This window comes from Naegleria fowleri (genome assembly GCF_008403515.1).
Source record: "Naegleria fowleri strain ATCC 30894 chromosome Unknown tig6, whole genome shotgun sequence".
Taxonomy (NCBI): domain Eukaryota; phylum Heterolobosea; class Eutetramitea; order Acrasida; family Naegleriidae; genus Naegleria; species Naegleria fowleri.
In genome coordinates this window covers 78,529-92,630 of record NW_025407938.1, presented here as the reverse complement: position 1 = coordinate 92,630, position 14,102 = coordinate 78,529, and the positions used below count along the sequence as shown (strand labels likewise).

The 14,102-nt window shown below is 37.1% G+C and overlaps 7 protein-coding genes across 7 annotated transcripts; 3 read left to right on the top strand and 4 right to left on the bottom strand.

Annotated features, from left to right (window-relative positions):
- Nucleotides 1-58: 58 nt before the first annotated feature.
- On the bottom strand, nt 59-1,918 carry FDP41_010299 (uncharacterized protein; the record flags this gene model as incomplete). Its single annotated transcript, XM_044700581.1, has 2 exons — nt 59-410; nt 465-1,918. The coding sequence occupies 2 exons, from the start codon at nt 1,916-1,918 to the stop codon at nt 59-61; spliced, it is 1,806 nt and encodes a 601-aa protein (XP_044567947.1).
- Nucleotides 1,919-2,075: 157 nt separating this feature from the next.
- FDP41_010298 (uncharacterized protein) lies at nt 2,076-2,717 on the top strand (the record flags this gene model as incomplete). Its single annotated transcript, XM_044700580.1, has 1 exon — nt 2,076-2,717. One exon carries the CDS (start codon nt 2,076-2,078, stop codon nt 2,715-2,717), a length of 642 nt encoding a protein of 213 aa, XP_044567946.1.
- Nucleotides 2,718-2,850: 133 nt separating this feature from the next.
- Nucleotides 2,851-5,394, bottom strand: FDP41_010297 (uncharacterized protein; the record flags this gene model as incomplete). The annotated part of the gene is made up of 1 exon (XM_044700579.1): nt 2,851-5,394. One exon carries the CDS (start codon nt 5,392-5,394, stop codon nt 2,851-2,853), a length of 2,544 nt encoding a protein of 847 aa, XP_044567945.1.
- Nucleotides 5,395-6,134: 740 nt separating this feature from the next.
- FDP41_010296 (uncharacterized protein) lies at nt 6,135-7,865 on the top strand (the record flags this gene model as incomplete). The annotated part of the gene is made up of 1 exon (XM_044700578.1): nt 6,135-7,865. The coding sequence occupies one exon, from the start codon at nt 6,135-6,137 to the stop codon at nt 7,863-7,865; it is 1,731 nt and encodes a 576-aa protein (XP_044567944.1).
- Nucleotides 7,866-7,917: 52 nt separating this feature from the next.
- Nucleotides 7,918-8,394, bottom strand: FDP41_010295 (uncharacterized protein; the record flags this gene model as incomplete). The annotated part of the gene is made up of 1 exon (XM_044700577.1): nt 7,918-8,394. The coding sequence occupies one exon, from the start codon at nt 8,392-8,394 to the stop codon at nt 7,918-7,920; it is 477 nt and encodes a 158-aa protein (XP_044567943.1).
- Nucleotides 8,395-8,514: 120 nt separating this feature from the next.
- On the bottom strand, nt 8,515-10,080 carry FDP41_010294 (uncharacterized protein; the record flags this gene model as incomplete). Its single annotated transcript, XM_044700576.1, has 4 exons — nt 8,515-9,310; nt 9,443-9,677; nt 9,825-9,832; nt 9,899-10,080. 4 exons carry the CDS (start codon nt 10,078-10,080, stop codon nt 8,515-8,517), a joined length of 1,221 nt encoding a protein of 406 aa, XP_044567942.1.
- A 232-nt stretch (nt 10,081-10,312) lies between these two features.
- Nucleotides 10,313-14,040, top strand: FDP41_010293 (uncharacterized protein; the record flags this gene model as incomplete). Its single annotated transcript, XM_044700575.1, has 4 exons — nt 10,313-10,586; nt 10,653-11,006; nt 11,059-11,066; nt 11,125-14,040. 4 exons carry the CDS (start codon nt 10,313-10,315, stop codon nt 14,038-14,040), a joined length of 3,552 nt encoding a protein of 1,183 aa, XP_044567941.1.
- Nucleotides 14,041-14,102: the final 62 nt, after the last annotated feature.

Sequence of the window (14,102 nt, the reverse complement as noted above, 5' to 3'; positions counted from 1 at the left end):
ATGTAATGCCAATTTTGAACTGTAGTGAAATCGGGAATGCATTATGTTCATATTCAACTCAAGCACTCTTGTTTCTTTGTTGGTACATTTTCATTACCCGTTCAATTTCATCCAATTCCAATTTTCCAATGCCTTCCATCCTGTAGTGATAGCCGTATAAGGGACCAAACATTAGATCCATAAAATAACGTGAGTGATCGAATTTGAAGGGATTGGCATAAAATCCTCCAAGTTTGGCAATTTTATCACAATATTCTAAATGAAATTCTCTGTGAAAAAATTTGATCGGGTCAATTCCTGCTTTTTCAAGTTGAGAGATTTTGTTTTGATTTGCTTGAATAATTTCATTTCTGGAAGGTATTGAGCAGAGACCTGAGAGAACCATCGCAGCATATCGAGCTTGTAATTCACTGTAACAAAATGATGTCAAGCAATCATTGAGGATCATAACTTTGAAAACTTACCAAACTAAAAAAGGATGGACAGTAAAAGGTAATCCCAAGAATATTAAATTGGGTTGATCTGCATGGAACATGTGTTCATATAGCATGGTTGTCATCGAGCAGTGTTTGTCCATATTCAATACTTCCTTATCTAGAAAAGGAAAATCCAATTCATAACCAGTACAAAGAACAATATAATCAGGAACTAACTTTTTGCCATTCTCGAATGAAATGTCCATCTCGCTAAAGGACGTCACTGGTGGCAACACCTTCACTCGACCAAATCCAATTTCAATAATTAATTCAGAGCTTAGTCCTACAGTATGGTTTCTAGTTGTGTTGTGATTGAATGGATAAAATTGCTTAGACGATGGTAATTTGCTGTTGATGAAATAATTGGCAAGAAAAGTTTGTAATGTTTTCGGAAGAAATTGAAAATATCTTCTTCTGATTTGATTATGATCTATTGGTTTTCCGTCATGAAATTTAGGTAGTAAGGCAGCGCCTTTCTGAACGGATATAAATGTCTTGTCGGTAACAAGAGCTATTCTTGAAGCAATATCACTTCCGCTCGAGCCACTTCCAATAATTAAAACTGTCTTGTCTTTAAATATTTCATAATCGTCCTGGTAATATTTGGAATGAAGAAGCTTTCCAAAGTTGTAGGTAGATGAAAGATCTTGAAAAAATGATGGAATTCTCGGTTTGCTGTTTCTTCCATTTCCTATGATTACAGCATCAAATTCTCGCTCAGTAATTTCTCCACTTTCTACATTTCTGGTTGTCACAACCCATGATGAAACTGTATTCTTGTGTGAGGACTGTTGTGTCAATTTTATCACTTCTGTTTTAAATTGAATATACCTTTCAAGATTAAATTTTTGAGTGTAATCTCTCAAATACTGATAGACTTGTTCAACGGATGGAAAATCAGGTAAGTTTTCGTTCATTGGAAAATCAGAAAAAGACATCAAGTCTCTACTCGTATTCGTATGCAACGATGAGTACATGGGAGAAATATTTTCCCAATCATGTGATAACATTTTCAAACCTGAAGCACGATCCATGTGAATAAATTCTGAAAATTGTTCATCTTTTTTGTTGGCATCAAATTTCCATAAACCACCAATGTGGTCACCTTTCTCAAAACACATGACTTCAAATGGTATGTTTGAAAAATCAGTCAACAAAGTTTTCAACTGAATTAATCCAGAAACTCCAGCTCCGATGATACAAACTCTTCTCGGCGAGACCGTCGAAGGTTTTGAAAATTTTCTGCTCGTGGAAGGAATAAACAAATTGGACTCCGATGAAGAAACGTTTGAATCATACCACTCTGTAATAACATAGAGGGCATGAAACACATATCGCACGATCAAAAGGCTTGTTTGCCAGAACCATTCCATCACATGACAAAGAAGAGAGCGCTCTGTAGATTGAGAGCAAGACAGCACGCTTTCGTTTCGAGGACTCATTTTTTTTGGAGTGTTCCAACAGACTTCAATTTCATCAATAAAAGGAAAAAAAATAAGCAAGTCAACCAACACATCGTGTGGCACACAAATATTGTGATTATTATTCACAAAAATCATCATCAATAATATTAAATAATAATATCATTACACAAACAACATGGGTCTACTCGATGTGTTTCATAAAAAGACACCGGAAGAACTTGCGAAGGAATGGAAATCAAATTTGCGGGCCGAAGCTCGAAATATGGACAGAAATATTCGAAAAATTGAAATGGAAGAAGTAAAAGCAAAGAAGAATATTAAAGATTTATTGCGAAAAGGACAAGAAGATGGAGCAAAATTATTGGCCAGAGAATTGATCAAGACTAGAAAGTCAAAAGTGCGGTTGCACAAAACCAAAGCTCAAATTAATTCCGTGATATTGCAACTTGATCAACAATTACAACAGTTAAGAGTGATGGGAGCTTTGAAAAAAAGCACTGAAGTCATGCAAGCAATGAATCAAATGATGAAACTTCCGGACCTCAATGAGACGATTCGAAACATGTCAAGAGAAATGGAGAAGGCAGGTCTCATTGAAGAAATGGTCGACGATATGATGGACGATGTTTTAGAGGATGAAGATGTTGAAGAAGCAGCCGACGAGGAGGTTAGCTCAATATTGGATGAAGTACTAGGCAAAAAGTTGCGAGCAACAAAAGTTGGAAAAACAGAATTGGAAACTGAAGAGCCGGAAGAGGTTGTAGAGGATGAGGATGACATTGAGCTTCAAAAACGTTTGTCAGCGTTGAAAAATTAATTTAATAGTCTTGGCTTCCGATTGGCTGTCGCAATGAATAGAGAATTTCATATTGTACATATAATTGAAATAACAAAGTGTAGTTATAAGTAATAATACGGTGTAAAATTTTGAAAGGGTGAGTTAATTGTTGTTACATTTCAAGAATACTTACTGGTAACACATGATGCTTATTATCTAAAATGTAATAGTCATTCTCGTTGCGGTCCTCTTGCTTTGACTCAAGAGAGTATTGTGGCCTCATGGGCGCTAATGATTCTAATATCCATTCATGTCTGAAAGCTTCATCTGGAGTAAATCGTTCGGCAGGATCCCATCTAAGACACCCTTCAAGGAAAGAGACAAACTTTTTGTCAGGACAATCAAGAGCTTGTTGAAGCGTCACACTTCCAGGAATCCTCTTCTTTCCTGTTTTCTTGTTAACAACTAACCTGGGTTGATTGTTGGAGTCGAAAAACTTTTTCCTTCGAGTACTCAGTTGAATCAATTTCTTAGATGGCATTCCCATTACTTCCATGATATAGCACAATTGTTCTAACTCATTTCTTCCAGGGAATAATGGATAACCTGTGTACAACTCTGCCAATATACACCCAAAACTCCACATATCAATGGCTCTTCCGTATGAAATTCCTAAAATGATCTCTGGAGATCTATAGAAGCGAGATTGAATGTAAGTATAAATTCGTTCATTTTCAAAACATGAACTTCCAAAATCTATCATTTTGATATCTGTTTTAGATGGTGACATTAACAATATGTTCTCAGGCTTGAGGTCACAATGTATGATTTTTTCTTCGTACAAGTATTGCAGTGAGTTCAGTATTTGTAAGGCAAACTTCCTTATCAGCCCTAAACTTAATCCTCTAAAATTATTGTTCTTGATGAACTCGTATAGATTAATGCTTAATAACTCAAAAGTAATGCACAAATGGTTTCTAAACGTAAAATATGACAACATTTCTATGCAATGATGTCTACCCTCCTTATCGTTGTCCTTCAAATGCTTCAAAATTTTAACTTCAACTAGGGCTTGCGCATGAAAACGTTTTCTATTCCTAATAACCTTCAGAGCGACAAACTTGTTTTCTTTAACATCATGAGCTTTGACAACTTGACCAAAACTTCCCTTTCCAAGAAATCCAACAACCTCATATCTATAACCAATGTGATCGTTGAGTACCAATTTATAATCTCCCCTTTCATCATCATATCCATAATTCATATCCTCATTCGCATTCACGGTGCCTTTAATTTTTCTAGCAGTGCTTCCAATGCAGTAAATTTTGTGGAAGTCTAAAATTTCTGACTGTTCAAAGTCTGTCAAATAATCCCCATATGATTTAAGAGCTGCCGCAGGAGTGATTGGATCCATGAACTTTAGATTGACCGTTGTGTTTGGCAATGCTCGCGAAGATCGTGAAGAGGAAGCTCTCGAGCTCTGTCCTGATGTGGAATTTCCTGCAAGATCATAGATGGTCTTTTGCTTCTCTTCAAGTTTAGCAAATGATGATTGTTGGAAATTTGAAGATGTATCCACTGTGTAGTTGGAAGCTCTAGCGCTGAGAGGCATTGTTGCTTGTGGCTTACTTGAGACATTTCTTGCAGTTTTTACAGACTCTGGTACTCCAGAACCGAAACCCTCAAATTCTATTGTGGACTCCTTATTTTGTTGTTGTAGGTTAAGATTCAGTTTCAGACTTCCCACCGTATTGTTTTGTTGGATGGTGGTTGGTGGTATTGGATTTGTATTGTTTGACGACTGTATTGTTTGTACTTGGGAAAAATTGTATCTTCTTGCGTTAGCTCCTCCACTTGGTAAATGAACAGAAGGATTTTGTTGCTCTTCTGGTTGGAGTTGAGGTGGTTGAGAAATGGTAGATGTTGCGGTTGTGACTACATTTTGTTGGGCTGATTTTCGTGCCGAGTTCAATGGAGGCCTTGGAGAAATGAATGACATGCCAATATTAGCTGTCACTGTTGGTACAGAAGGTTCGGATGGTTTCTTAATGATGGATCGTGTTGAACTTTTTGAGGGAGTTTTTTTAAGCTTAGGTTTTGAGTGTGGGCTTGTGTTGGTAGTAGTACGTGGTGTTTGAGATCCATTTTTTGAGACTGAGGTGGTTGAGATCATACTTCCAATTTGAGGAGGTTGTACTTGGTAGTATTGGTAGCGAGGCGTTGTAAGGGTAGAAGAAGCAGCAGTGTTGTTATTAGCATTATTATTTGTTGATGAAGCTGTTGTGGTTTTATAGTTGGATCGAGCAGTATTGGCGATATTGGACAACGAATTTCTGGTTCCTCGGCTTGAGGGCGGTCCTGCCAATGGTTTTACTCGTGCAGATGATGACGATGGCACTCCGTTCAAATTAATGTTGAGGCTGGTTTTTTTGATGGCTGCATTTGGGTCCGCAAAAGGGTTCAACTCCTCAGAAGAGATTAGAGCATTTAGGATGGATGTTGTGCTGTTGAATTGGTCAATTTCCAGAGGAGGGACGCTTGGGTGTGCTTTATATTTTCGTGGTGGGCTATGAAGTGTTGAGGAAGAGGATGAAGTTATTTGCTGAACGGGCGAATTAATGGAGTTGGACGGAGGATTTGGCATCATTATATATGTTCCTCTCTTATCAATTCCGTTCTTCACTAACATTACTCCGCTGTCCTTAATATTGCTCATTTTCTGATGTAGTGTTGTTATATTGATGAGATATTGATGAAGGTATTTTTACAGCATGAATAATCGGTGTTTTAAATTTTCAATTTATGTAGTATAACGATGATGAAAGGATGATATATTCTTCAAACAACACCACTCGGATGAGACCGTACAAAGTTTTGATGATGAGCCAACAACAATCAGTTACGCTTATTTTTTTTGGCACTATTTTGGCGCCAAATTCAAACTACGGATCCAGCCAATCTTGGCGAGTCCAACCACTCATATTGATCAGAGAGAGAGAGAAGTCAATCGTGCGTTTTGGATGAAGACGATCGTGAATTGTTGAATGTAGAAATTTTTCGAAATGGTATCCCGGTCTATCACAATGAATGGATACATCAGCAGCTCCATGTAAACGATGGAGATATGGTACGCCCAATAGAACCTGCCGTCATATGACTGCATTCCAAATGATTTGCGGCCTCCTTCTGTAAATTTGAAGAAGAAAAGAAAATTTACGACCCTCTTCATCGCAGATTGACATTTCTCACGTTCTCTCTCTCTCGTTGAAGATCATCATCATCTTATAGACGCATTCGTTTGATTAACCAGATCTCCAAATAAGAGAATCAGAGGAGGAAGTTATTATTGTATGGTTGGTGATCAACAGGAAACGAGGAAACTTTCTTGCTTGATCATATCTTCAGATATTATCGGAACAAACAGATTTGCTCGGAAAGATAATAAGGAAGATTGAAATGAAGGGACAACATGTTAATGCAAACACAGTTTCGGGAAACCGTCATGATATCCAAAAGTCCTTTTCCTCCAAGCTGGAATCAAGAGCTGACTTTGGAGCCAAGGAAGTTGTTACACGAAACGAAAAAATTGAATATACCATCATGAATATTCATGATCGAAGGGCTGATGAGGAGAACTTGAAAAAGAGTCAGAGACAACTCAATGAAATTCTGACAAGAACACTTTATGAAGCACAAAGAAATTTGAGTGACTTGTCAAATTTGACAAAGAAAAAGCTTGGACCAAAAGCTCTCCTCTATCAACAACAAACACTTGACGACAATGATCCCTTGTCAGCATTCGGAGAAGTTGGAAATTTCGAGACTTCTACGGAAGATGATGCTGGTAAAAACCAACACTTGAATGGATCCCACAATAGCTTGCATTCTAATGAGAAAGTGGACGAAAATGGAATGGCTTTTCTCAAGAAAACAACCAACAATAAGCTCAATTCCTTGACGGAAAATCTCATGCTCAACCAGTTGATTGAGCTTGTTGACATGAAAAAAAGAGAAAAGCAACAAATGGGAATTTTTGACAATTCTCTCAGAGAAATATTTTTGAGAACGAGATCACTTATAGAGAATTTGTGGGACGAAATGAATATTGAGGACTCTGAAAGAAGGGAGTTTTCAAAGAGACATTTTTATCCCGAGACACTGATAAATTATGTAATTATTTTCAAAGAAATTACCCGATTGACTGGGGTTAGATCCATTCAACACAGTGTGTTGACAAGCTTGGAACAAAGAGAAGTGTATATTAAGAGGCTCAAAGAAATAGCCATGCATTTCAATGGTTACCGACCTGGTAGCTCCTCTCTCATGAGCAAACTTCAGGATCCCATGATCAAGAATGAAATACCAACCATTGTGGCCAATCTACGAGATGTGACAATAGGGTTGGTTGAATCCATTATTTTGTGGAGGAGTCAGCTCACTAAAAAGACTGTTTTTCTGTACAATGGAGAAAACTATATGCTTAAAATGCGAAATGATACGGACTTTTTAAAGTTGACAGAGTTAGCTCCTCTCTTCGAAATTGTAGGAATTTCTTTATATTCAAATCCTCTTTTACTGCCGGATGACATTCGACATAACTCACAAATATCTTTCAATGATTACGTGAATGATATTATGAATGAAAAAGGAGAGAGAAAACAAAAGATGCACAGTGCTGTGAGTCTTGTTCAGCATTATCAGTCGAAACGAGAAAATGACAAGAAACACACCATTCGTTTCAGCGAGGACAGCACCCTCCAAAATATTCCACGAGTGTTGAAGATGAATTTATCGTTTGCATACATGGAAAGATTAAGAGAGGCTGATCGTTTAATTTTCCTCGAAGAGATGTATGTTAAATATTTGGAGGATAGGGCCTTGCGGGATCAAGCTGCAACCAAAATTCAAAGTCAATGGCGATCCTTTCTTGCTCGAAGATACATGAAACGCCTTCGAATGGAAACAAAGAAAGCTGCTGAATTTTCTAATAGTGGAACTGCCCAAAGCGGACCAAAGAAACATATGACTCATTCCGTTAACACTCTTAAGGCAATGTCTAAAGAAGTGGAATCTCTCACGTCCAAAGATCTCAAAGATGAATTGGAAAAGAATCGAAAAGCTGATATTTTCTTGGATTCTCTCAATATTTCAGGAAGATATTCAACTTCAATATTTGATTATGAATAATAAATAAAAGTTTGTTTAAATAAGCGTAATGCTCAACATGTCACGAGAGTTTTTACAATTTTTGATCCTTAAGTTTTTGAAGAGCCAATTCTTTGATTTCTTGCTGGACGTCACTTTGAGATTTTCCCAATTTCTTCCTGCTTGCTTCCATCAACGGCCGAATAAGTTCAACATGTTCTTTCAGTAATTTAAAATATGGATGATTTTGTATTTCCGAAGAATATTTTGGGTTATTTCGGACCAGATACATGGCAATTCGATTGAAAGGATCTACCTTTGAATAAATTTCCGATTTCAAATGTTCATTTTGGTTGAAATTGTCCCCTCTTGTTGTGTCCTCATGTTGTAATGCAAGAGATGAGTCTTTCACCAAATCTTGCAAAGCAGGAATTACCACACCCAACAACTTTTCTTCCAGATAGAAGGACAACTCATCTCCAGCCTCTCTCGGAATTTCAATACTCTCACTGTTCTCCTCCACAAACAAATGATATTGATCCAACAAGGGTACCCGAAAGTGTTTTTGCATTTTTTTCAAGAGTGGTATTTGAACAATTGCTTCGTTCGGAAATCTCTCGAATTCATTTATTGTAAAATTTGGCGGGACGGTCGCAAGTTAGAAAAGCAAAAAATTTATTTTCATCGTTGACTACCTTGATGTATTAGCAATTCGATCTAAGGTTTTGGAAACATCTTCTTCATCTTGATCAACTTCTCTACAACCTCGTCCTTTTGGTTTTTTATCAATGGGATGATTGGCAGGATCCCGTACGACCATGATTGAAGGTTCATACTGAGGAGGATCTAAACAGATTGTTTCTTTTACGCCTTTCAAGTAATTCACAAAATTCCTGTATTGTGTCATGCTATGAGCTTTTCCAAGCATGGCTCTCAAATGATTTTGAGTTCCTATTGCTCGATCAAGCATGTGAAAAATATGTCGTTTCACAAAGCTGTGTTCTGGAGTTGGATACTTTTCACAAATATCTAAATATTGGTCACAGAGTTCAATCGGACAAATATGTGTGCCTCCATTGAAAAGAGCTGGATTGCAAAGTAAGGGTTCTGCACTCATGACTGCATCCACTCCAGTATATTCCAAACAATCAAGTACGTCTTGATACATTCGAATATTGCCATTGGCAATAATAGGAATTTGAGGAACGTGCTCTCGAATCAATTTAATGACATTCCAATCTGCATAGTTTTGATTGTGACCTCTTTGGTCTCGTGTTCTTCCATGTACACACAACACTTGTGCTCCTGCAGAAACAACTGTGTCAACATATTTCAAAGTAAGCTCGACATCTTCAAAAATTCTAATTTTGGCAGTGACTGGAACTGGTAATTCCTTATGAGCCATATTAATGAGAGAATAGACTAAATCAAAGTTTTCCATAATGTATGATCCATATCGTCCCTTTTTAGCAATTCTTTGTGGACATCTATTGTGATTTAAATATTATCGCAAATAATTATTTCGTTTAATCAATATCATATAGTATCAGTCATCACAAAAACAGCGTATTCATTAATAATTAATTCACACATTCATGCAAAATGAAATTTCTGCTTACCCCAAATTCAAGTCGATGGCTGCAATTTTGTGATTACTCATTTCCCATGCCAACCATCCACATTCGACAAAGATATCGGGATCATTGGCACAAAATTGTGCAAAAACTGGTCCTTCATTTTCTAAAAATTGAAAATGAAGTGTTCGATAAGTTTCATCATTCATGAAAACTCTACTGTGAAACATGGGTGTATAGGCCAAATGAGCTCCGTGGTTATGTGCCAAAATTCGGAATGCTGTTGTTGAGACAGAGCCAGTTCAAATAATAATTATTAATTCATGATATTTCAAATTTTGAGCGTAAAAAGCGTCAACATTCATTGCAATATTTTGTTGAACAATAATAATGAATGTAAATAATAAAATTGAAAAAAGAAACCTACCCAATTCACTTCACAAATGAACCGATGATAAATAATCACATATGTATGTATATGTTCATGATAAAAACACCTACCTTTGGTCAACCATAGGAGCGACCACATGTTTAGGCGATCCGATAGACTTCCAAAACTCATAACCTCCCAATTTCGTATCCGGAATGATTCTATTTGATTTATCCACTGCATGGTGATGATGATGACTACCACTGTCAAGACAGTCTTCCTCTTCTTCGGAGGCAGTTGTTGTTGGCAACATTTTTTTCTGTTGTTCAACATTAAAATTGCACCGTCGTTTCTGTGGTCTAGAATGATTGTTTTTGGTGATGAGGAGATTTTGAATTCGCCTCGGGATGACAAGAACAACAAATCGGGGAGATTCTTACTGCCCTTCTTCATCATGATCTGATGATGATCATTACAGAAAATTTTTCGTTGTTGTTGTTACAAGATCTTGAATACAACAAGAGCCTCTTCTTTGCGATTAAAAAATGGGTGATTCGGGATTACGAGTGATTGCCTCTACAACAGGATCATCATGGATATCAAATGTGTCCATACATATGAATGCATCATCATCGTCGTCGTCCTCCTCATGGAATTTTATGAAAAATCAACAAAAACTAGACTCAGATCATTTTAATAATTATACAAACGAATTCCGATTGGGGCATCGTTTGATTGGAATAATTTTGATTGTGGCGCTGTTTGGTTGTATATTTTGGGAAGGAGTAAATGGAGCTTCTTCAGAATTGAGAGTTTTCAGTATGTTTTTGCAAGCAATAGTTTACTAATTTGTCATTTAATCTTGATAAACAAAACTTTTCACAGTCATTCCACACTCACATATTGACCAAGGATGGCTCAGAACAGTGCGAGAATATCAATCCGAAACCTTTCTCATTCTGGATAGCATCACTGAGCAACTCATTGCACGACCACACGCCAAATTTGTATGGGGCGATGTGCTGTACTTTAAAGAATGGTTCGAGCAACAACCAGCTTCGAGACAGCAAATCGTGAAGAAAATGATTAAACAAAATCGATTCGAATTTGTAGGAGGCGGTTGGATTCAAACAGATGAAGCTTGTGCTTCTTATACATCAATTATTAATTCGATGACAGTTGGACACGAATATTTATTACGTCGATTTGGTATTAGACCTAGAGTAGCTTGGCAAATTGGTATGTTTTCATGTAATTATTTGTTATGCATCTTTTCTGACTGTGCACATAGATCCATTCGTAAGTAACTGCAATTAATTAATATTGAACTATTAAAATCTCACAATCTCATCATTAGGGACACGATGGTAGGATTCCACAAATTTTCAGCCAAATGGGTTTCGATGCTCTAGTTATTAACAGAGTTCACTTCTCAATCAAAAGTGTCATGAAAAACGAAAGAGCTTTAGAATTTATTTGGAACATTAGTGACAACAAAACAATTTTCACAGAAGTTCTTCACACTCACTATTCCAGCCCAAGGAATTTCGATTTTGAAAAACCAGGAGCTGAACAAGTGAATGACCACAACGTGGAAAGAAAATCCATGGAATTTATTGAGGACATGCGAAAACGAGCTCAAAACTATCGAACTAATTTTATATTTGTACCTTTTGGTGATGATTTCAAATTCAGGAATGCTCATGCCCAATATTCAAGCATGGATAGAATTATCGATTATATCAATAATCATGATCTCGGAATGAAGGTACAATACTCCACTGCAACGGAATACTTTGAAGAACTTTTCAAAAATTATGGCTCAAATACAAAGTTCCCAGTTGTAAAACAGGACTTTGTACCTTATGCAGACTATCCAGACTCGTACTGGACAGGATATTATACATCTTTACCAAATTTAAAACGTTCAGCCAGAACTGCAGAATCGATTCTTACCACCACTGAAATGCTGTATGCGCTTGCTAGAGTGAAATTGACACATCAAAAAACTGCTTTCGATTGGGTTGCAACATATAACTCCATTCAAAGATCAAGACAAACCGTATCACTCGTGCAACATCATGATTCAATTACAGGTACTTGTAGGCAACATGTCTATAATGACTACATGTCTCAATTAGCCTCAGCCATTCAAGACATGAGATCACTTCACAAATCTCTCGCCAAGCATGTACTAGAAATTTCTTCAGACAAAGTTCTATTCGAATCATTAGAAGTTTCCGATAGAAAACCTCACACTATTGTCATTTATAATAGCTTATCTCATGCAGTGAAGCAAATAATTAGCGTGAACACCAAATGCACAAATGCCAAAGTACAAGACTCGGCTCGTCAAAAGATAGATTATCAAGTGATACCCAACGTACATAACCCTCAAGAAGAAGCTTCTGGATTCCCATATACTGTTCAGTTCTTGGCCAGCATTGATGGTCTTGCTTTTGAAAAAATATTCTTCCAATGCCAAGAGGATACAGAAGGAGATTTGCTTGATACAAATGTGCTTTATGTGAGCACTCAAGACAGTCATTATTCAAAGTTTGAGAAAGCTAATGTTCAAGTCAAGTCGTTGGACTCAGCTAAAAGTAGTGACCTTACTATCGAGAATGAATTTTATGTTGTCTCCATTGACAAGAATACAGGATATGTCAATAAGGTAATCACCAAACATGATGGAAAAGAGCACATCACGAAAAATCAATTCTTGGAGTACAAAACACAAAACAGTGGTAGTTACTTATTTAGACCTAATGACGATGGTCCCTCACCATTAGGCCAACAATCTCTTTCCTTTGTTTACGTTTCAAAGGGAAATGTTATGGACAAGATATTGGTAGATACTAAGCGTGTAAAAATTTACGTTACACTACCTCACAATATGAAAGATAGCGTGTTAGAAAAGTTTATTGATTACAGATTTGAACTATCGCCTCTCCCTGAGAATTCTGAAACGGTAGCTCGATTTGGAGTTGGCACAAGGCAAGACAAAGGAAATTTGATTGTTTATGATGGCTTTAATTTTGTGAAAAGAGTTATCCATCCTTCTGCACCCCATCCTGGTCATTTCTATCCTTCAACTTCGGGTGCCCTTTTGAAGATGCCTGATTCTCAGCAAATTTCCATCCTAACAGATCATACCATGGGCGTTACTGCCCAAAACAATGAAATTGAATTCCTGGTTCACAGAAGACTCATGAAGGATGACATGAGAGGAATGTCAGAAGCCAACAATGACCAGTCACCTCTCAAGTTCAGACTCTCCGTTTCTTACTTGATTGGTACAAGCAATGACGACTTTGTTAGCATGCATAAGAAGAGCTTGCTTGTCAATAGACAACCTCCTAGCTATATGGTTGATGGAGAAGTTCTTGGATCGTTCAATATATTCAACAAAAACTTCCCTACCAATGCAGAAATATTGACAATGCAAACAAGAGGTATCTCATCCGATGAGGTTTCAATGCGATTTGTAAATCTCCATCCATCCAAACAAGTAGACATCAACTTTTCAAATCTCTTCTCTGAAGGAATTGAAGTTTCTGATATCAGAGAACGTTCATCGAATCTTATTTATGATGTTCAAGAGGAAAGAAAAAAGTTAAGATTTAAACGAGATGGAGTTATAAGATTTGATTTTACTAAGGAAGTGACTTTATCAGGAGAGGGTGGACAGAACACTGATCAAGAAGGTGTCTTTTTATCCGATGAAGCAATTGCTGAAATGAACAAAAATCCAGCACAACGAAAAACACTTGCTCTCGCATCTGTGGTGGATCCTGTGTTCCGTGTGATCATTCCAGGATCGAGCATAAAGTCATATTTTGTTGCCATGACATTTAGTGGAAAAGGTTTTGTACCAATCTCTCAAAAAGAGGCTGAAAATGAAGATGCTGAAGGAAAAGAAATTAATGAGCTTGGTTTGGAAGAAGAAGACGACGAAGACTCCAAGCAAGACGAGGGAGTTAGTGAACCTCTAAAGAAGCCACAAGATGACTTGCGTACAGAGGATAAATCTAATATTGACATTGTTCAAGAAGATGAAGTAGAGAAGAATGGCAAAGGACGCAACGATAGTCCTGCATCGCCGAAAAGTATCGCTCCATTTTGGATATTCCCACTATTTGCTATGGTGCTTTCAATCTTTGGTTGTGTTTGTCTTTCACTCGTTCTTAGACTGAGTCGACGAAAAAAGCAACCTTCCACAATTCTACCAATGTTCCAAACAGATGCCAATCCTGGTGTGAAAAATGTGTGAGATGTGAATTTTATTATATTCACATTGATCTAATATTTATTGTATTCATATTTGTAATGATG